The 22,070-nt window shown below is 52.2% G+C and overlaps 1 protein-coding gene across 1 annotated transcript in view; it reads right to left on the bottom strand.

Annotated features, from left to right (window-relative positions):
• FNDC3B (fibronectin type III domain containing 3B) overlaps positions 1 to 22,070 on the bottom strand; it is a 303,241-nt gene that overhangs the window by 36,038 nt on the left and 245,133 nt on the right. The window contains exons 13-18 of the mRNA XM_048506935.1: positions 21,338 to 21,443; positions 19,633 to 19,808; positions 18,193 to 18,306; positions 17,548 to 17,616; positions 11,846 to 12,126; positions 7,566 to 7,778 (exon numbers count right to left, since the gene is read on the bottom strand). Of these exons, the coding sequence (XP_048362892.1) occupies positions 7,566 to 7,778; positions 11,846 to 12,126; positions 17,548 to 17,616; positions 18,193 to 18,306; positions 19,633 to 19,808; positions 21,338 to 21,443 (959 nt within the window). The remainder of the gene's footprint in view (positions 1 to 7,565; positions 7,779 to 11,845; positions 12,127 to 17,547; positions 17,617 to 18,192; positions 18,307 to 19,632; positions 19,809 to 21,337; positions 21,444 to 22,070) is intronic.

The raw sequence follows: 22,070 nt of genomic DNA, 5'->3' as shown, positions 1-22,070 counted from the left end.
GTACTTTGCTTTCAATTTCTATCCCACTCAAACCTGGCAAGCCAGACCCAGGGCAATGGACATACAATAATATCACACAATATGACAGTATAAACAATAAAATGCCAGTCCAGTCCCTTAATACAATTAACACACTAATAAATGTCTGCCATTACACTAACAACACTGGCGTCATAGAACTTCTCAACGGTTTTGAATAAAAAAAGATTTCCCCGTGCAGGACCCTCTCCTAAAATAATGTACCAAAAACCCAAAGACCCCTCACCCCACGAATCACAAGAATGTTTTCTAATATGACAAGCAGGAAAAGAAAAAAGGGGAAAAGACAGGAAAAACAGGGAAGCAGGGGTGTACCCAGTGGTGGGATCCAAAAATTTTAGTAACAGGTTCCCATGGTGGTGGGATTCATACTGGTAAATGGCATGCAGCCAATGGGGCTGAAGGGCGGAGAACGATGGGGAGCCGTGGCCAGGGGCATTCCGGGGCGGGGCATTCCTGGGCAGGGCTGTGGCAAGGACATAGCCACTGCGCCGGTCCTTGGGCGGGAAACGAATGCACGCAGGCGCAGGCTGCCATGCACGCCCATGCACCTCCTGCTAGACTGCTTCAAGTTCTGTGCGCTACTGCTGAGAGGAGGGGCATAACTAAGGCAAAAATCACGTGGCAAAATCACCAATTAGTAACCCCCTCTCGGCACACACAAATAATTAGTAACCTACTCTCGGGAACCTGTGAGAACCTGCTGGATCCCACATCTGGGTGTACCTAAGAGGAGTGGGGGGAAGAGGGGGCCAAGGCCCCAGACACCACTTGTGAGCGTCACATGGGAGACATATTTGGTTGCTCCTTCCCCCCCCCCCACAAGAGCTGCTTCACACTGGCACTGCCATCCTCTCCTCCTCCTGCGCCCCCACCCACCAGCCTGTGCCCAGCGCAGAAATACGAAAGAAGCTGAGGGCACCATAGGGCGCAATTTTAATACTTGCCCTGGTGCCATTTTCTGCAGGCACAACGCAGCCGGGAAGAAAACAATGGGAGGGACAGGAAAAGGCAGAACGGGAAATGGGGAGGTCAGACTGGATGGATGGGCTACAGTTGCCTCAACCATGGGTCTGTTGCAGGGGTAGGGAACCTTTAACACTCAAAGAGCCATTTGGACCCGTTTTCCACAGGAAAAGAAAACACTTGGAGCCACAAATAATTTTTGACATTTAAAATAAAGATAACACTATATATATAGGGGTTTTTTTACCTTTTACTCCGCTCATTCTGAGAAGCGCCTGGATGTGCCCGCCCTGCTGCTTGCAGGGCGGGCAAGGATGGGGTCGGCGGCTCGGCTTGTGGAGCCACAGTGCAAGGGCAGAAGAGCCGCATGCGGCTCTCGAGCCGCAGGTTCCCTACCCCTGGTCTGGTGGAACACTTCCAGGCTTGTACAACATCCTGCAGGGCCCTAATCTCAGGTGGCAGGTCACAGTGGTCACAATGACGGCTTTACAGACTCGTCTTTTTGAATTTACCTTAACAGAATTCTTCCTGAACAAACGCAGACAACTGTTTATGCCAGGCTCCAAAATGAGAGGAAAACTTGGCCCAAAACAACAATATAATTTATTTGCTTTGAGCATGTTTTATACAGCAGTTCAAATAATGCATTGCCAGATGATTTGTTTACTATTTCTTAAAACAAGGCAGTTGTTAAACAGATCAAATGCCGACAATCAAGGAAAGTGCTGGTAATGTTTCAAGAAGCACAGTTCCAATTTCTGGGGGTTGTTGTAGGTTTATAAAGCACAACATGATTACTACCAACACAGTGCTTAAACTGTGCTGCTGAAGGCACTTTTACATAATTAAAGAACTTGACAGGAATACCTCTGGCAACTACGATGAGTAAGAATTGTTTTTGTCAGTCCTCTTAGAGCAGTTTGTGGGTCATAGAAAGGGAATTGGCGCGGACATGAGAGCCGTCTACTCTCTAGTCCCATGGTGGCGAACCTTTGGCACTCCAGATGTTATGGACTACAATTCCCATCAGCCCCTGCCAGCATGGCCAATTGGCCGTGCTGGCAGGGGGACTGATAAGAGGTAGTCCTGTAACATCTGAGTGCACCAAAGGAACCCGCCCATACCTGATATCTGAATCTTAAAACCCAGTATCATATTCTTTGAAATAGCATCGTAATTATCTTAAAAGTAGCACCTTGCAAAAAATAGTCAGTTTTGATCTATAATAAATGTCCTGTTAAAAACAGTTTCAGAGAAGCGGCGTGAGTCTGCAGTAGAACAACGAGATTAGAATCTGGTGACACTTGAGTGACCAACAAGATTTTGAGAGTTCCCTTCATCAGTTTATGGTCCATAAGGTGCTACTAGCCTCAAATCTAGATGTTAAAAGCAGTTCCTGAGAAGACTGCATTTGCTCTGGTACCTTAATGTCAGTTTTAGTATTGATCTTAGTTATGATTTACTACAGTAGTTGTTTTCAGTCCACCTTCCCAACAATTTTTGATATATTCCCTACTTCAAACTGATTGCATGAAATATCAGCTGCAACTACTATACATTGTTCTGGGGTTAACAATTGTGGTTTCCAGGCTGTGAATTAGAGTGAACTAGTAACATTCTCTCTCCTGGCGTTTAGCCTGCATCTGTGGCTGGCATCTTCAGATCCTCTGAAGAGATGCCAGCCACAAATGCTGGCTTAAATGTCAGGAAGAAAAAATACTAGAGTGCAACGGCCCTTACAGCCCGAAACCTCACAACACCCCAATGATTCAACCTTGAAAGCCTTCGACAATACATATAATTGTTCTGTCTCCCAAGATTGTTGTCCAGCCATAAGACCCAAAGGTGCCTTTGCAAAAAAGAGGCTGGTATGTTCAATTTTTATAGACACTTACTGCACCATTGCGGGAGGGAGAGGTGAAGTCTGCTCTTAAGGAAACAATTGTAAAATCTGTGCTATATGAGACTCCTCTTGCGGACCCCGCTCTCAATATGCTATCCCTGACCAAGGAGGTCGATCTGGACGTGATTTACCAACTTCGTGGCTTTAATATGAAACAGATTATCTAGCTCTACTGCAGTTTGGCTTCTGGCTAAGCGCATGATTAATTCTCACACTGAAATGAATGGGATATAAAAGCGCTCAGCTTCAGTGGGATCTATTCATCTCGCCACTGCCTTGATAAGACTAATGTTTGAGTTACACAGTGACTGCAACAGAATACTTAATTCATACCCCTACTTACTATTCATTGAAGTAGTAATATGTCAGGGTAATAGGGACTGGTTCATTTTTTAAAAAGATGTCCGAAATAAAAAAAAACCCGTAGAGAAATGCATTTTCTGTTTTAGATGAAGTTTCAGAGAGATTACACATAAATCACAAGTGAGTTCAATCAAAAGAAATGAGTAGGAGAAATTTTGTTTATTGAAAATATTTGTATCATGGTTTTCTCCTGACTGATGGGGCTCAAAGCATAAACCAATGAAATAAAACATTACAAAAAAGAAAGAAAAGTAGAGTACCTTTCATCACCTGAAGTTCACGAAATACTAGCATAAATTGTCCTTAATTAGGTAGTATCCACAGAAAACGGTACCCGGGGCAAGCTGTCAAATTGAGCCCCCAACTTCTGGATCTGCCCCTCCCTACCCAGTGTTTGGATCTGTCTATCATCCCCCCCACCTTCTGGATCTACCTCTTCTCACCCCAACTGTTGGATCTTCTATCATCTCCCACCTTCTGGATCTACTTCTTCCCACTCCAACATTTGGATCTTCCTTTAAGGGGGTGGCGCCAAGCACCCTGGTCTGGAACGAAAGGCTTGCTGCCCCACTGGCCCAGAAGTGTGGTTTTTTGGGCCAGACCAGACTCAGGATTGGGCTGACTACTTGCAAAGGAATGGCCCACTCGCTTGCACGGGGGCGGGGGGGGGGGGGCTCTGCTGTTTCCTCCCTCCGGCCCGGGATGAGCTGTAACTGGGCAGCGGCTGCACCATCTCCTTGCTGGGGTAGGGGGAGAAAGGGCAGGATGGCCAAATACGCCCCCATGTGACTAATGTCTGGGGCGTCGGCTCTCTCCTGCACCCCAGGTTCTACCACTGTAGGCAGTTTCACCTGATTGTTGAAACTCAACTCTGAATGGGCAATAAGGAACGTCAGGGAACAAGAAAGAAATATCTACACTAAAAATGTAAATGTATCAAGCAATTTTCAACAAAAAATTTCACCCAAGAAACTTTGAACACTGTAATTTTGTGAAGGTGTTGAGAACTGATGGCTGGAGGCCTGAGATAATTTTGTGCAATCAAACTGTCCAGACTGGCACTTGTGGGTTTTCTGGACTGCGTGGCCAAGGTCTGGTAGTTTTAGCTCCTAATGTTTCACCCACATTTATGGCTGGCATCTTCAGAGGCATGCCATGAAAAGATCTATTTCTCTTCATGGCGCAGTCCGATAAAACTACACATCACGACCACACAGCCGGGAAAAGCTAAAACATCCGGTTGATTGCAGCCATGAAACCCTTCCGCAATAAACTGTCCAGAGTTTCATGGTTGGTAATAAACCATCATGGTTTACATTGTACTCTGGACACCCAAATGGTTTCTCTTCTTCTCAGCTAAAACAGTCTTAACTTACAACTCTCCATTTCACTTCCATTAGTTGGTAAGCTGGTAGGTAACAGAGAGAGAACTTCTCTCCCAAATGCTCAGGAATACTCTGAAGTAACAGGCAGAGTGCTCCATAATTAACACACTACTTAATTATGTCATGTCAGCATTGGCTCTTGGAAACACTTTCAGGGTTCCCGGAAAAGGCACAGAGTTGACGACTTGTGACTGCCATCAAAACAATCATTGATGTAAAAATGTTAATATGTTTGACCTGTTTGACAGTAGCCCTACTGTGCTCCGGAAACATTTGTTCTTTTACGTTATCACTGGTTAAATGCCCTCCTGTGCAGCGACCTAGAGCCCCAATTATCAAGAGGATATGTACACTCAATAACTGATTTCTCAGTGTTCTTATGAATGCCAATAGCAATATCTCATTTCCACAGAAATCAATACAAAAATTGAAACAAGAAATGCTGATTTGGTCTTTCTGGACAGCTGAGAACAAGTGAAGTCCCTTTGGCCTATTCGCTGCATGCTTCCTTTGTCAAACGGTCACGCTAACGATTTCCATGTACCTTAACATGCTTCTTCTTTGACAGAAGAAGTATTTATCATACAGCAAGGACTGGAATTATTAGTTGGGTGTCATTTCAGATTTGAGGAGGGGTGGGAAATAAGATTCAAAGATCTGCTTTGGAATCTATTTAAATATTACATTATAGGAAAACTAACAGGGAGGGGGCATCGTTCAGCGGCAGACCACATACTACACATCCAGATGCTTTCAGGATCAATTGGGACTACCGGTTCTCCCCCCCTCCCCCTAGACACACACTCACTCAGGTTGTGAAAAATCTAGTTCCGGGGTTTTGGTGTCACAACCAAGAAGTCCTTCTCATGACCCCCTAATCTCAGCAGGCAAAGGCAAACACATCCAAAACAGAATCTCAGAAGACAATGTCAGTGCCAGATACTGTAGCCGGTGTAGCCGGTCTTTCTTGTATGAGATTCCAAGTGTAACTGGTCTTTCATGCACAGTGTAGCCCAGGGGTAGGGAACCTGCGGCTCTCCAGATGTTCAGGAACTACAATTCCCCATTTCCAAGCCCTACCAGCATGCAGCCAATTGGCCATGTGCTGAGAGAGGCTGATAGGAATTGCTAGTTCTGGAACATCAATGGAGAGCTCTGAGGGATTCTGGTGTAGCTCCATGTCTTCCACCATGTATGAGATTCCAATGGTTTAAGGGTTTTAAAGATCAACACCAGCACCTTATTTTTGTATTTCTGGAATCAGATTGGGAGTTAGTGCAGGCAGGCCAAGACTGGAGTGATATGGAGTGAGAGCCACTATGATATTCAGAAACATCTGTCTAGGTTCTGCTGGAAACAGGATGCTGGACTTCTGGAACAATCCAGCAAGACTCTTTTTATGTTCTTATGTCAACCTGAGATCTTCATATAGTGGCCTTTTCAAAACCATTACTTTTAACAACAACTCAAAGTGCAGGCAAGAAAGAGAGCTTGCCAGGTATAAAAAATTCATTGTATTTTGTTCAATTACCTATATCTGCGGGGATCATACAGCTGCCAGGCACGGCTTTGCAACTAAGCAGCTGCTTTGTTAGTCACTATCGCCAAGGGGCATTTATATTCATTGACTGTCCCTTGGTGTTTCTTGAGAAGGAAAACAACAAGGCTTACGTCTGATTGGCAGCCAGGCTTAAAAAAACAACATCACATTACCTGTTTCAAGTGTGCGTGCAAATGTGTGCACATGTGCACAAAAACACAACTAGGACTTGCAAACATGGGAAGTACATGGGCTTATACCAGGACACTGAGAGCCAGCGTGGTGTAGTGGTTAAGAGCAGGTGGATTCTAATCTGGAGAACCGGGTTCGATTCCCTCTCCTCCACCTGCGTAGCAGAGGCTTATCTGGTGAACCAGATGTTCCGCACTCCTACATTCCTGCTGGGTGACCTTGGGCTAGTAGTCACAGTTCTTTGGAACTTTCTCAGACCCACCCACCTCACAAGATGTCTGTTGTGAGGAGAGAAAGGGAAAGGAGCTTGTAAGCCTTGAGTCTGTTCACAGGAGAGAAAGGGGGGTTATAAATCCAAATTCATCTAAATGTTAAACATTTTTTAAAAGCAAGATTCAATGTACTACCATTAGTGGAACTGTGGAGGAAGTTTGCAAGGCTCTCTTTCCTTGAGAGGCTTTGTGATCATGTATCTGGAAAACTAGACACCATAACCCATATTCTTCTGGAATGCTGTCTTCACAGTAACCTGCGCATGATTTTAATTTACCCTCTGCTGCTTCCAAGACTTGAGCACTCCAAGTTCCAGGCCACTCGCTTTCTGCTAAGTGACTGTAATCCATCGATCACCTTGGCAGTGGCTAAATTCTTGGAAAGCATTTTAAATACCCATATTTAAATGTTTTAAAAGTTTTCTCCTTTAAATGTTTTAAAAGTTTTCTCTTTTCTCTTTTAAATGGAAATAATTTGTATGCCATTAAAGGTTAAAATGAAATGAAATGAAAACTAGACACATTTATTTACTGATAGCAACCAATATGCTACTTCTCAAGATAAGAGGATCATAATGCGCATTCAAAAATCGATCCTAGCTTCAGATGCGGAAATTGTAGCTGAACAATAAGCAGATGTTGACCTTGGCGTGACTCTTGAAGGGGCAAATTTCTCATCCGTGGCACTTTCACAGTGTAACTATTTATAATTAGGTATTCTGTTTTTCCCCTGTATTTGCTTATGACCAATTGACCTGTGAGCCATATAAATGAACGCAATGGAACCATTGAATGTTAAATCAGCCACTCTTGCCCTCCATACACCCACAGACAGGAGTTAATTGAACAAGTTAGAAAAAGTAATTAAAAAGCATTGATGAAGCTGTACTTTGGAAGACTCCCACCTCTTGTTCCTGTCCTCTATCTGTAAGATGTACACCATGTCGTCGGAGGCGTGCTGTTTGGAAGTGCTCTCCCCCCATTTCAGCCTCAGGCTCTGAGGACCGGCCGCCGTGCACTCGAGCCGAGGAGGCAGAGGGGGGAGGGGTCTGGTCTTGGCCTTAATGAAGTCGCTAAAAGGTCCCGCTCCGATGTCGTTGACTGCCTGGATCCGGATGCTGTGGTTTAAAATAAAAAAAAACCAAACCAAAAGAAAGAACAAAAGAAAGAAAGCAAAACAAAAAAGAGAAGTAAAGAAAGAAAAGACATGACATAGTTGTTAATTCCACTGTTTTTTTCCTACCTGCTCACTATCAATGCAAAACCCACCACCTTTTGAAGAACACCCAACCAAAAATTTATACACTGCTGGTTTATTTGCTTCCAAAGCTTGCATGCCACCTTTCAATCTTTGGCTGTTTCTGCAAGGGCGGAATACAGCATCCTAGGGATGCTAAAAACAGTGTCCCTGGGGAGGGATTCACACGGCCGCCGCCGCATTGCAGCAGTGGCGGCCTCGCAACCCACAAGTGGCGCGAAGCCGCTGTTTTCGGAAACAGCGGCTTCCAACCACTGCCCTGCGAACGGCAGAGTCTGGAAGGCGCCATCCCCCACCCCTTTCCCGAATGCCATACCGTCCCTCCGACCTTCCGGCGCGTCGCCCAGGCCAGGGGACACGCCCCCTTGCCCTGTGACTCCAGAGCTGTCGCGCTGGGCAGGGGGTGTGTCCCCTGGCCTGGGCGACACGCCGGAAGGTTGGAAGGACGGTAAGGCGTTCGGGCGACGGCGTAGCCTCTGCACAGGCTGCGCCGTCTTCCCTGCCCCTACTGGGACCTTAGGTGCTTGAAGCGGTCCCGCTTAGAGGAAATCGATCGTCGGCACGTTATATACGCATGACGGCACCCCCCGAGCGATAACCCGATCGCTTGGAAATGGCCTTTGATTTATAAGAAAGGGTATAGCAAAAACAACAAAAACAACAACCCACAAGTAACTGCTAAAAATGAATAGAAACTATTAAAATGCATTTTAAAAAAAGATTCCAACATAAATTTAGATTTTTTTTAAATACCAAAAATTCTGCATTAATTTCAAAAGAAATTTAAGTACGATTCTGACATACAGACTTGACCTTACAAAATTTCAACATTTCAGGGCCATGTAATAACAGATCTGAGCAAAATTGATTCCGTCTGTCAGGCCAGTGAATTCTTCTAACAGGCCAAAATCAATGAGCAAGAGAGACTTGGCCAGGAGACAAGGGTTGCCAACTCCGGGTTGGGAAATTCCTGGAGATCTCGTGGTAGACCCTCGGGAGGGTGGGGTTTGTGGAGGGACCTCTGTGGGGTATACTGCCATAGAGTCCACTCTCCACAAAAGCGTTTTTCTCTAGGCCCAACTAGAAGATGCCAATCCAACCCTGAGGCGGTCGCGGGAAAGACTCTATAGGCAGAATACATGGAAATAGGGCCTCAATCTTTCTTTAGCTGTGGTTTCCATAGCTTTGACAAGAAAAATGGCCACAAATCTTATCTACAGACGCCTTCATCCTTAGGAAACTGTTTATTCCCACAGTTTTGGGGAGCTGGCCTTTGAATCTTTGGCAAGGCAAAGTTTCCCCAAACCTCAGCTCCAACTTGTTTCTAAAATATTAATGCTATTACCGAAAACAAAGTACAAAACCAAAACTGTGAACAGTTTTTTGTCAAAAAGGTACCCAGGAAAGCTTTGCAAACATTCATCTTGAGACACGATGCGATTATATTGCATTATTTGAAGTGTGGGGACAGCTCAGCCTTCAGCGGGACATAATGCAGTAGAATCCACCATCCAGAGGAGTTGTTTTCGCCAGGGGATCCAATTCCTGTAGTTTGGAGATCAGCTGTGATTCTGGGAGATCTCCCAGCAACCCCCAGGCAGATAACTTAAAATAAATCACGATTTTCAATCTCAAATGGGGCCAGTTGTGTTTGGGGTGCTGTTCATTTAGTCCAGAAGTCTGCAACCTCTCCAGATGTTGATGAACTACAATTCCCATCAGCCCCTGTCAGCATGCTGGCCATGCTGGCAGGGGCTGATGGGAATTGTAGTTCATGAGCATCTGGAGAGCCGCAGGTTGCAGACCCCTGATTTAGTCCCTAAGTGCAGCTTTTGGTTGTTCAAATTTACTTCACACTGCAAATTATGCCACAAAATTGCCTTTTGATTTTCAGCCCTTTTCTTTTTTCTCCACAATAGTGGCATAACGGCTACCCAGAGTTCATCTCTGTGTGCCCTTATCGTATGTCCTCAGCCCACAGATGGTGTTTAATGTTGCAATACACAGACAGGATCCTCCAGGCTGTAACCTAGGCAACCCGGTGGGTTACAACCGGCAGGGGGTAGGGAGAACTCAGGGTGTGTTTGCTGAGATAAAATAAAAGGTCTGAGAAGATAGAGGAAGAGTTCAGCTGTACACATGAATTTGAAATAACAAGACACACACAGAATATGGGAAGAAGGGAGGGGAACAGCTAGGGCAGCGGTCCTCAACACATGGGCATCGTGAAATGTGCCTTCAGGTGTCTGCACATTTTGTGGAAACTGAATAAATCTTCTTGGGGCCCATTTGCTCTTTCTTCACTGTATATTCTCCTCAAAGCAAAGAGCCCATCCTGGTGTTTCTTTCACCTCTCTGCGGCAGGATGTGCTTCAGAACAGTCCACAAAGTCCATTTGGAAACAGCTGCCCCCATGATAAGCAGGTGCTTGCCTTAGAACCTCTTAGAGCCAGCTTAGTGTAGTGGTTAAGAGTGTGTGTTGTGGGAGAGGAAGGGAAAGGAGCTTGTAAACCACTTTGAGTCTCCTTACAGGAGAGAAAGGTGGGGCATAAATCCAAACTCTTCTTCCCTCAGGGAATAAAGTGACCCAAAAAAGTATAATGGGGGGGTGGGGGGGGGGGGAGGGAGAAGCAGGAGGTAAGTCAGAGATAGGAAAGTAACCACATATGTAGTGCAGTGTTTCTTGAGTTGGGTAGGATCCAAACCATGATTTTCAGCAAAGCACTCATATTGAGACAGTTTTGGAAATAAGATTCTGTGAAGAAGAGATCATCATCTTCAAATGATTGCTTCTGAGGAACTATGGTTCAGTTCAAGAGAAAGAGAATTTAGAACTAGCTTGAGGGAAACCTTTTCTCATTTTGGGGTGCTGCCCACTTACTTTTCTGTTCTTTTTTTTACAAGCGGGACTGATCCCTTCATTAGGCTCCCATTAAAGGGAAGAAAACCGTCAATTCTGTTTTTATTGCATTTTACCACTACAGGGATTTGTATTTTCTGCCTCAGGCCCTAAAATGTATTGGATCATCAATATGAGCTCTGCAATGATATGTGGACAGAAGACCCAGCCCACTGAGAGACACAGAACGACTGATCATCTTTAGCTGACCTTCGTAGTTTACTGGTACGGATAGCTGATTCTTTTTGCCTCAAGAGCTCATTTTATAAAAGCAATCCAACTACCCAGTTGTTCAGTCAAAAGAAGCACCATTGCATCCTGGGAAAATCTAAGTTCCCAAAGGCCTAAATGACACTGATTAATTGGCCAATTAGACGTTTTAATTGTTTAAAGAGCACAGAAGCATCCCCTAACGCAAGAAAGCAGCTAAATCGTTTCATCCGATGCTGTGACAATGCAGCTTTCCTGAGTCACTGACCCGGTCTATTTATTTGTACAGAGCAAATTCAAACAGTTAAAGGCTGCCGCGAACAAGCCATTTACTAGCAACCTTCGAAAGGGTGATTTCTGAGGGAAGAGGAGAAAATATCCAAGGCCTGCGAAGGGCTGAAGAGAAACTCTTAAACTCAGAGGTTAACAAACTCTACACCAGTCAGACGTCAGCTGCGAGCAGAGGGAAAAGAGACAGTTTCTCAGATGTTTTCTGCCGCTTTTCAGACACGTGGGACGTTCTCATGATTGTCCCCGCTTACTCTGCTGAATGACACTATGGTCAAAATATAATTTCATTTCAGCCAAGACACAACTCTGAAATGTGCGTGTTTGTGTGTGTGTGTCAGGGGAAGACTCACGGTTATACATTATCACTGCTTGCCAGAGGAGGACAAGGCCTGCAGCTCTTTTTCAAGATTCAATTCTAGCGGGACAAGCAAGATATTGTAAAACACTCAAACATTAAAGCACCTAAAAAAATGGAGACCCAGTCTAGAATGGTCCACTAAGACATAAGCCAGTCAAGGCAGACTCACCGGTACATCGTCTCTGGAAGCAGGTCATCTATAATGTAACTTGTGACGTTACCCACTGGGATAGTAATATCGCCAAGGTCGATATTGTAGGAAATGATCTCGGACCCATTATTGCACGGTTCTTCCCAGTTCAATACAAGGCACACGGAAGGCGATAGTGGGTAGGCATCCAGGTGCTCATCATCTGAGACAGAGAGGACGGTGACCGCATCAGGTACCGATGCTGGTGCTCTGCAGGTGACTAGGTCACTGTAAGGTCCTGCTCCCGCCTGGTTGATTGCCTACAGAATAAAACATGTTTATAATTATTTCTCAAACTGATCACATAGTCCTAGGATATGGAGTCATAGAGTTGGAAGAGACCACAAGAGCCATCAAGTCCAACCCCCTGCAATGCAGGAATACACAATCAAAGCACTCCTGACCTATGTTCATCCAGCCTCTCTTTAAAAACCTCCAAAGAAGGAGACTCCACCAGTCTCCGAGGCAGTGAATTCCGCAGCCCTGTCAGTCAGAAAGTTCTTCCGAATGTTTAGGTGGAGTCTCTTTTCCTGCACCTTGAATCCATTACTCCATGTCCTAGTCTCCGAGGCAGCAGAAAACAAGCTTGCTCCCTTTCTGACATGGCATCCCTTCAAATATTTAAACATAGCTATTACGTCCCCCCTTAACCTTCGCTTCTCCAGACTAAACACACCCAACTCTCTAAGTCTCTCACATTCACTACATCCCAAAAAAGAGAGCAAGTTTAGAAGTGAGTCAAATTTCAAACTGGCCACCATGCAAGACAAAATGCTGGACTGCAGAGGTGTAGCTGGGCCAAACTGCGCCCAGTGTGCAAGCTATATTTTCCGCCCCCATGGCCCCCCCGTGGTGCCCCCCCTTCCCACACTTACCTTAGTTCGTTTCCTTTTCTTAGAACTTTTTCAGGCCGCAAAAAGGCCTGTTCACAGTAAAAACTGGGGGGGGGGGGGGTGGGGGGTGGGGGGTGCCGGGGGGGGGGGGGTGCAAGTGGGGGGGGGGGGCGGGGGGGGGGGGGGGGGGGGGGCGGGGGGGGTGGGGGGGGGTGGGGGGGGGGGGGGGTTCGGGGGGGGGGGGGGGTGGGGGGGGGGGGGGGGGGGGGGGGGGGGGGGGGGGGGGGGGGGGGGGTGGGGGGGGGGGGGGGTGGGGGGGGGGGGGGGTGGGGGGGGGGGGGGGTGGGGGGGGGGGGGGGTGGGGGGGGGGGGGGGTGGGGGGGGGGGGGGGTGGGGGGGGGGGGGGGTGGGGGGGGGGGGGGGTGGGGGGGGGGGGGGGTGGGGGGGGGGGGGGGTGGGGGGGGGGGGGGGTGGGGGGGGGGGGGGGTGGGGGGGGGGGGGGGTGGGGGGGGGGGGGGGTGGGGGGGGGGGGGGGTGGGGGGGGGGGGGGGTGGGGGGGGGGGGGGGTGGGGGGGGGGGGGGGTGGGGGGGGGGGGGGGTGGGGGGGGGGGGGGGTGGGGGGGGGGGGGGGTGGGGGGGGGGGGGGGTGGGGGGGGGGGGGGGTGGGGGGGGGGGGGGGTGGGGGGGGGGGGGGGTGGGGGGGGGGGGGGGTGGGGGGGGGGGGGGGTGGGGGGGGGGGGGGGTGGGGGGGGGGGGGGGTGGGGGGGGGGGGGGGTGGGGGGGGGGGGGGGTGGGGGGGGGGGGGGGTGGGGGGGGGGGGGGGTGGGGGGGGGGGGGGGTGGGGGGGGGGGGGGGTGGGGGGGGGGGGGGGTGGGGGGGGGGGGGGGTGGGGGGGGGGGGGGGTGGGGGGGGGGGGGGGTGGGGGGGGGGGGGGGTGGGGGGGGGGGGGGGTGGGGGGGGGGGGGGGTGGGGGGGGGGGGGGGTGGGGGGGGGGGGGGGTGGGGGGGGGGGGGGGTGGGGGGGGGGGGGGGTGGGGGGGGGGGGGGGTGGGGGGGGGGGGGGGTGGGGGGGGGGGGGGGTGGGGGGGGGGGGGGGTGGGGGGGGGGGGGGGTGGGGGGGGGGGGGGGTGGGGGGGGGGGGGGGTGGGGGGGGGGGGGGGTGGGGGGGGGGGGGGGTGGGGGGGGGGGGGGGTGGGGGGGGGGGGGGGTGGGGGGGGGGGGGGGTGGGGGGGGGGGGGGGTGGGGGGGGGGGGGGGTGGGGGGGGGGGGGGGTGGGGGGGGGGGGGGGTGGGGGGGGGGGGGGGTGGGGGGGGGGGGGGGTGGGGGGGGGGGGGGGTGGGGGGGGGGGGGGGTGGGGGGGGGGGGGGGTGGGGGGGGGGGGGGGTGGGGGGGGGGGGGGGTGGGGGGGGGGGGGGGTGGGGGGGGGGGGGGGTGGGGGGGGGGGGGGGTGGGGGGGGGGGGGGGTGGGGGGGGGGGGGGGTGGGGGGGGGGGGGGGTGGGGGGGGGGGGGGGTGGGGGGGGGGGGGGGTGGGGGGGGGGGGGGGTGGGGGGGGGGGGGGGTGGGGGGGGGGGGGGGTGGGGGGGGGGGGGGGTGGGGGGGGGGGGGGGTGGGGGGGGGGGGGGGTGGGGGGGGGGGGGGGTGGGGGGGGGGGGGGGTGGGGGGGGGGGGGGGTGGGGGGGGGGGGGGGTGGGGGGGGGGGGGGGTGGGGGGGGGGGGGGGTGGGGGGGGGGGGGGGTGGGGGGGGGGGGGGGTGGGGGGGGGGGGGGGTGGGGGGGGGGGGGGGTGGGGGGGGGGGGGGGTGGGGGGGGGGGGGGGTGGGGGGGGGGGGGGGTGGGGGGGGGGGGGGGTGGGGGGGGGGGGGGGTGGGGGGGGGGGGGGGTGGGGGGGGGGGGGGGTGGGGGGGGGGGGGGGTGGGGGGGGGGGGGGGTGGGGGGGGGGGGGGGTGGGGGGGGGGGGGGGTGGGGGGGGGGGGGGGTGGGGGGGGGGGGGGGTGGGGGGGGGGGGGGGTGGGGGGGGGGGGGGGTGGGGGGGGGGGGGGGTGGGGGGGGGGGGGGGTGGGGGGGGGGGGGGGTGGGGGGGGGGGGGGGTGGGGGGGGGGGGGGGTGGGGGGGGGGGGGGGTGGGGGGGGGGGGGGGTGGGGGGGGGGGGGGGTGGGGGGGGGGGGGGGTGGGGGGGGGGGGGGGTGGGGGGGGGGGGGGGTGGGGGGGGGGGGGGGTGGGGGGGGGGGGGGGTGGGGGGGGGGGGGGGTGGGGGGGGGGGGGGGTGGGGGGGGGGGGGGGTGGGGGGGGGGGGGGGTGGGGGGGGGGGGGGGTGGGGGGGGGGGGGGGTGGGGGGGGGGGGGGGTGGGGGGGGGGGGGGGTGGGGGGGGGGGGGGGTGGGGGGGGGGGGGGGTGGGGGGGGGGGGGGGTGGGGGGGGGGGGGGGTGGGGGGGGGGGGGGGTGGGGGGGGGGGGGGGTGGGGGGGGGGGGGGGTGGGGGGGGGGGGGGGTGGGGGGGGGGGGGGGTGGGGGGGGGGGGGGGTGGGGGGGGGGGGGGGTGGGGGGGGGGGGGGGTGGGGGGGGGGGGGGGTGGGGGGGGGGGGGGGTGGGGGGGGGGGGGGGTGGGGGGGGGGGGGGGTGGGGGGGGGGGGGGGTGGGGGGGGGGGGGGGTGGGGGGGGGGGGGGGTGGGGGGGGGGGGGGGTGGGGGGGGGGGGGGGTGGGGGGGGGGGGGGGTGGGGGGGGGGGGGGGTGGGGGGGGGGGGGGGTGGGGGGGGGGGGGGGTGGGGGGGGGGGGGGGTGGGGGGGGGGGGGGGTGGGGGGGGGGGGGGGTGGGGGGGGGGGGGGGTGGGGGGGGGGGGGGGTGGGGGGGGGGCGTGTTGGGGGGCGGGGGGTGTGGGGGGGGGGGGCGGGGTGGGGGGGGGTATGGGGGGGGGGGGGGGGTGGGGGGAGGAGGGGGTGGGGGGGGGGCGTGGGGGGGGGGGGGGGTGGGGCGGGGGGGGGGGGAGGGGGGGGGGGGGTGGGGGGGGGGGGGGGGGGGGGGGGGGGGGGGTGGGGGGGGGGGGGGGGGGGGGGGGCTGGTGGGGGGGGGGGGGGGGGTGTTGGGGGGGGGGGGGGTGGGGGGGGGAGGGCCGGAAGTTTGACACCTATGTTCTAGGTCATGTTGAAAACATTTTGGGGAAGTGGGAAAAGTCCTGGAAGTTTTTTAATAGGGAGGGGGGGGGGATCAACTTTCCTATCATCTCTAAACTTGTTCAACTTTATTGCCTTAAGTTTTGTCAAAACATGTGTAAATGTTTAGATGAGCAAAATCTAAATGACAGCTGGACCCTCCTTCTAACAGGTGCCGTGTGCAGATTAGTACCAAGTGCACAGCTTGTACAGTGTGCAAACCTGATAAGGTGAGGGCACCTGATTGGTAGCACTTTTGTATATAGTTAGCACAGACAGCAGTGTGATGTGTGCCTGAAAACACCTGTGGTCTGGCGAAGCACTTTGTTAGTAGATATCAATAAAATAGAACTGCACTGGTGACTGTGTGTCTATCAGTTCTTGTCCACATTGCGTCCTACAAGGTGGTCTACTCCGAGTAAATCCGCTGCTTCAACAAGTTTATTCATACAATAATCATGAACCAAGTCAGCAACTGAGCAGCATGTTGCTGTATCCAAGTAATGCTAAGCCTTGGCCAGGTGAGGAAACAGAAGTTAAGTAACAGTGGGAAATAATCATAATGGTAATAAATTTATTTATTTATTTTATTAAATTTCTATACCGCCCTTCCCCGAAAATTTTCTCAGTATCCTTTCTAAGCAGTCAGGATATATTCAAAGAAAAGAAACAATTGCTGGGAGAGTTGTTTAAGAGAGAAGAAGGAACCTCAGTGTAAGTTAGGGAATACTCAGATCCAGGTACTGGAAACAGTGACAGATGGACATTTTGCTAGTGATACTGGCAAACACATTGCTTTAGGGGTCTGCAACCTGTGGCTCTCCAGATATTCATGGACTACAATTCCCATCAGCCCCTGCCCTGATGAGAATTGTAGTCCATAAACATCTGGAGAGCCGCAGGTTGCAGACCCCTGTGGTTTAGTTGATGACCTGCCTTGCCCATGCTCTATGCTAGGAATACATAGCACTCACATAAAAATTCCACCTCCGTCATGTCCCGATTTTTAAAATAGTTTTGTTTGAATGCACTTGACAGTCAAGGACACAATCCTGAATGGCTGTAGGAAGTCAATTGTTATCATTGTCCTGGGGCCAAAGAACCTCTGTTAACAGTTCTTTGACCAATGACAAGCTGTCCACAATGCCAGGATCCAGCTACAGCTGAACCCACGAAGCCATCTCATGGAGAGATCACTGATCCATCAAGGCCAGCGTTGTCCACTCTGATGGGCAACTCCTCTTCAGGGTCTTCCAAATCAGCTCCTACCTTGAGTTACTGGGGATTGAACCTGGTGTCAAACCCCTGGACCCCAGCGCTGCTGAAAGCCCCCCTCCTTCCCCCAGCTTCAGACAGGGCTCCTCGAGGCTGTTGAGCTTCCTGGAGCCCTTCCCATGGCTGCAAGCTGGGACGGACCTTTGCTACGTGGGAATACCCTCCCCGGCCGTCTGGGCCCTCACCTTCTTAATACCCTTTTCCCAATCAGGGCTTCTCTCCCAATCTCTTTCCCTGGCTCTTCTGTCAGAGCCTTTAAGAGCCTCCTTCCCAGTCGGCCTCCTTTCTCCTCCCTCCCCTGTAGTCAGAGGCCCTTCCCCCGTTGTGATGTGACATCACCCCCTGGATAAGTAATAACAGGCTTACCAGGCCTGTGGGGCGGTGGGGCTGTGCAGGTCGGCTGACCCTGCGTAGGGCCTCCTCTTACCGCCTGTAGATGTTGGGGCTGAGCTCGCCTGGGCGAGGCTGGATTTCCCCTCCTTGGCCTCCCTGGCCTCTCCTAGCCTGCAGCTGGCCTTTCGCCTTGCCACTGAGTGCCAGTCGCTGCAGGCCCACTGGCCAACTGCCAGGCCCAGTCGTCCTTTCTGGGCACCTCTGCTGCCGCTCCAGCAGCAGCTCAATCTGGGCCACGCCTTTTTCCTCAGGCTGAGGGAGTCCTTTCTCCTGAGCTCCTACTAGGGCCACTGGGCTGCTCCAAGGCCTGGGCGGGGTTACCTGGGACTTTCAGTTGACCAAACAACCCCTGTTCTATGTCCAGAGCCAGTTAAGAAGATGTTCCTCCTTGTCCATTTCCTTCACAGCAAGTGGACCATTTCAGGACCTCATGACTGGTGCCCTCTTTAACACACTGAGCACATTCTTCCAACTGCCATTGATGGGACCATCGTAAGAAGAGTCTGGACACAGTGGGGCACCCTTTCACTGCAAAGCAAATGCAACGAATACCCCTTCTGAAATGCAATACCCTTTCTGAGGTAACATTCTGTACTGAACTTGGTCACACCTATGCACAGCTCTTACAGCCAAGAAAGGTTAACGATACATATGTGTTTAGCAAGTGAACACATCTTACCTCCCAGCTAACAAGTACACTTGTGTTGGAAAGGAAGGTAAGGCATGGTGCTCGACACTGCCCAGGAGGCCCAGTAGTTGTTGTGACTTCTGTGGCTTTGGAAAATGGCCCATACTAAAGGGGAAAATATACACACAACATATATTTGTTTGTTATAGTAATCGTCCAACCTGGGAGATGTTTTGAAAACACAGAGACCTGAGAATATCAAGAATCCGCCAATATCGATGTCGACGTTCACCAGCATCATCACACCATTTCAGACATCCCTTCCCCCACCTACACTTGAGTAATGGTCAACATTCCCTGCAATGATCAACAGTCTCTATATTATGCTCTATATTGTTAGAATGTTCTATATTGTTAGAATGTTCTATATCAGTGATGGCGAACCTATGGCACGGGTGCCAGAGGTGGCACCCGGAGCCCTCTCTGTGGACACACGCACCCAGAGTTTGTCATGTGGGGGGTGGAAAATATCACACACACCCACACATCTAGGCTGGCCTGGGCCACTGAGCACAACATGAGCGCACCACAGTGAGCAGGAGGACTCAGCTGGCGGGCCTGGTGCCTGTGCTCTGGGTGACTGCTGCCCGACGGCGAGGGGGCGCAGAGGAGGCAGAGATGCTAGAGAGGCACAGAGCGGTGTGCATGGGACTTGTGGAGGAAGAGGGAGCCAACCAGTTTTTTCTAAACTAAAACCTTAGCATTCAGGTTAAATTGCCGGGTTGGCACTTTGCGATAAATAAGTGGGGTTGCAACTTGGGCACTTGGTCTCAAAAAGGTTCGCCATCACTGTTCTATATTGTTAGAATGTTCTATATTGTTAGAATGTTCTATATTGTTAGAACAGATTTTATAAAATATTATGTTTACACAACAACACTCCCATGTTGCATACTTTCATATTTAATAATATAAAACGGACCATCAAACAGACCTCAGCAATCTACTATTATCTCAAATCTAAAACTTTCCTGAAGGAACTTCACATTTAAAGATTCCAGTTATGATATTCTCATTCCCTTCTGAATCTTGGGCTCTTCTGCCCTCTTCAGACTTCATCCTTTCTACTTCCATGGTCCTCTGACCTAACGGCCCCTGTTCTATGTCCAGAGCCAGTTAAGAAGATTTCCCCCCTTGTCCATTTCCTTCAAAGCAAGTGGATCATTTCAGGACCTGATAACTGGTGCCCTCCTTAACAAAACAGTATGTTTATGAATATTCCGTGACCTCCTAGCAACAGCTCCAATGGTGGAAGAGCAATATATTTTATATATTCATAACAAGTGCTTCCAGTTCCAATATTCCTAACATAGCATTGGGAGTATATTCAAAACTCTTACACACAGCGTAAGATTAACCAGTTAATCAGTTTAACAGATTAACAGTTTAACAGCTTAACCAGTTAAAACCAGTACACAGTAGTTTCCTTACCCCTCCATCATTCAAAGCCCTCACTCTGAAGTGATACGTTGTCCCAGGCAGGAGATTGGTGATCGTACATTCAAGGTCCGGGCCATGATACACCTCAGAAACGGCCTCTTCAGGTCCAGTCATCTCTATGCTATACGCAGAGATGTGACAACTAGTTTCTGACACAGGGGGAGCATCTAGAAAGAGGCATCATAAAACTGTTATATCGCCAGCTATTATTAGTTTCCACTGGTATTTTGCCAGGCGCAAAGACACGTGCGCAGTCCTCCAATAACAAGTAAACGAGGTGTCCTGAAAGAAACACCCGTATCGATTGAGAAGAGAACGCCAGCATTAATTGCCACCTCCCACTTCAAAATGAATATGAGCGGGAAGCCAATCTTTGGCAAGTTGCTATTTGTTTGTTTGTTTTGGTATTATAATACCGGGGGGGGGGGGGGGGGGGTTAGTAATTTTTACACAGAGTCCTCTGCAAATGAGGCCCTTCAACTTTCCTTGATACCAACACACATAAAACTTAACCTGAGAATATGTCTGACCGTAATGAAGGAGGAGGGTAAAAAAACTTTAAAATGCAATTTTTAAAGTTTCGGCTTATCGATCAAATTAGCAGCCCTTATAGCCCAGACTAGCCACATCTCTTTACAGCTTGGAAGGTAGGCAAGGTCAGTACTTGGATGGGAGACCACTGCCACGGGAGACCACTGCGGAGCGAGGCAATGGCAAAAACCACCTCTGCTCATCTCTTGCCTTGGAAATGTTGCAACTCAACAACACTCTTTGCCTTGCAGATCGAATCATCACTACCTAATGAAATTGCCCTCGTGTCCCTTCACGCCTCTTTGTCCTCACCAAGCAAAGTACCGACGCAATGATTGTATTTATTTTATTTATATTTGTATTCATATCCCGCCTTCCCCCAAGGGGCTCAGGGCGGCAACCAACAGCATATAGAACAATTAAAACCACAAAACAGGTTAACCAGTCAAAATGATAACAACCCATTTAAAACCCAGCAGCATAGTAAAAAAACAAACAAACAGATGGCGACAAAACCTACAAATGACACCATGGGAGGCTAACAGTGGTATAACTCAGCCTGGCTGACCACAGATAAAAGCCCGGTGGAAGAGCTCCGTCTTGCAGGCCCCGTGGTATTCAATTGTGTCCCAAAGGGACCTGATTGTACTAGGGCCGTGGTGGCGAACCTTTGGCACTCCAGATGTTATGGACTACAATTCCCATCAGCCCCTTCCAGCATGGCCTGGCCATGCTGGCAGGGGTTGATGGGAATTGTAGTCCATAACATCTGGAGTGCCAAAGGTTCGCCACCACTGTACTAGGGAGCTCATTCCACCAGGTAGGGGCCAGGACTGAAAAAGCCCTGGCCTTTGTGGAAGCCAGCCGGACCTGTCTTGGGCCAGGGACCCCCAATAGGTTCCCCACCTCTGATGAACGGAACGGCCTAATGGGCAATATGGAGAGAGGCAGTCCCGTAGGTATGTAGGTCCAAGACCGCTCACGGCCATAAATGATCAGAAAAAGGCAGTGCCGTTGCAATTCTCTCTACAGCCTTCGCAAAACGTCTTAGACTTCTGACGATCGTTTCAGAGGTCAAAACCTACACATGCAGTTCTGCCACCAGGCAGTGCAATGACCCTAGTAAACCAGTTCCGAGACAGCCCTCCTCCCCAGGTTTACTCACCCCACTGCAGCTCCACTTCTTTATGCTTTGGTTTCCCCAACACTCGCGGGGGTGGACACTGGCCTGGTGCAACGCTGAGCGTACGGACAAGTAAACTTTCGGAACACTGGAGAAAGGAAGAGCGGCAGGTTTAGCAGTTCGGCCGATAAGCCAGCATGTGAAATAAGATGCAATTGTGACAATCGGAGAAAAACTTTCCACCTCAGAGATCTCTGTGAAGCAATTTTTGGTCTAGCTCTCAACCTGAAGGCCCCGGGCTTCAAAATCCCTTAACAGAATAACTATTCAGTCAAAAGGAGTGTTGTTATAAAGCTGTTCTATATGCTGGATTAATGTAATGTATTAATGTACTTTCCATATGTGTTTGTGATGGATTCTATGCACCCTCAAAGTGATAGTTCTTTTTTATATCCTACATGATTAAAATGTTTGTTAGAATATACACAGAGTGCAGGTTTATTTTAATTATTTGATCGCCTGGTGATGGTTTTGCTACTTGTAGTTTCCATCATATACTGTAAGCCCTCGTGTTGTTGACAGTACTAGAGTGGCGATCTGAACATGGGCCTCTCAGATCTCAGCCTGGCGCTTTAACCACTACACCATGCTGGCTCTTGAGCACTGGAGAAGAAAAACAAACATATATCTGATGTCTAATTACATTCTTGCTCCAAGGAACTTGGTTTGATTGACCCCTATAAGGAACTCAGTGTGATTGATCCCTCCAAGGAAC

This window comes from Sphaerodactylus townsendi, linkage group LG08 (assembly GCF_021028975.2).
Source record: "Sphaerodactylus townsendi isolate TG3544 linkage group LG08, MPM_Stown_v2.3, whole genome shotgun sequence".
Lineage (NCBI taxonomy): Eukaryota > Metazoa > Chordata > Lepidosauria > Squamata > Sphaerodactylidae > Sphaerodactylus > Sphaerodactylus townsendi.
Note: the sequence above shows the minus strand (reverse complement) of the source record. Positions and strands in the feature narration are given on the sequence as shown.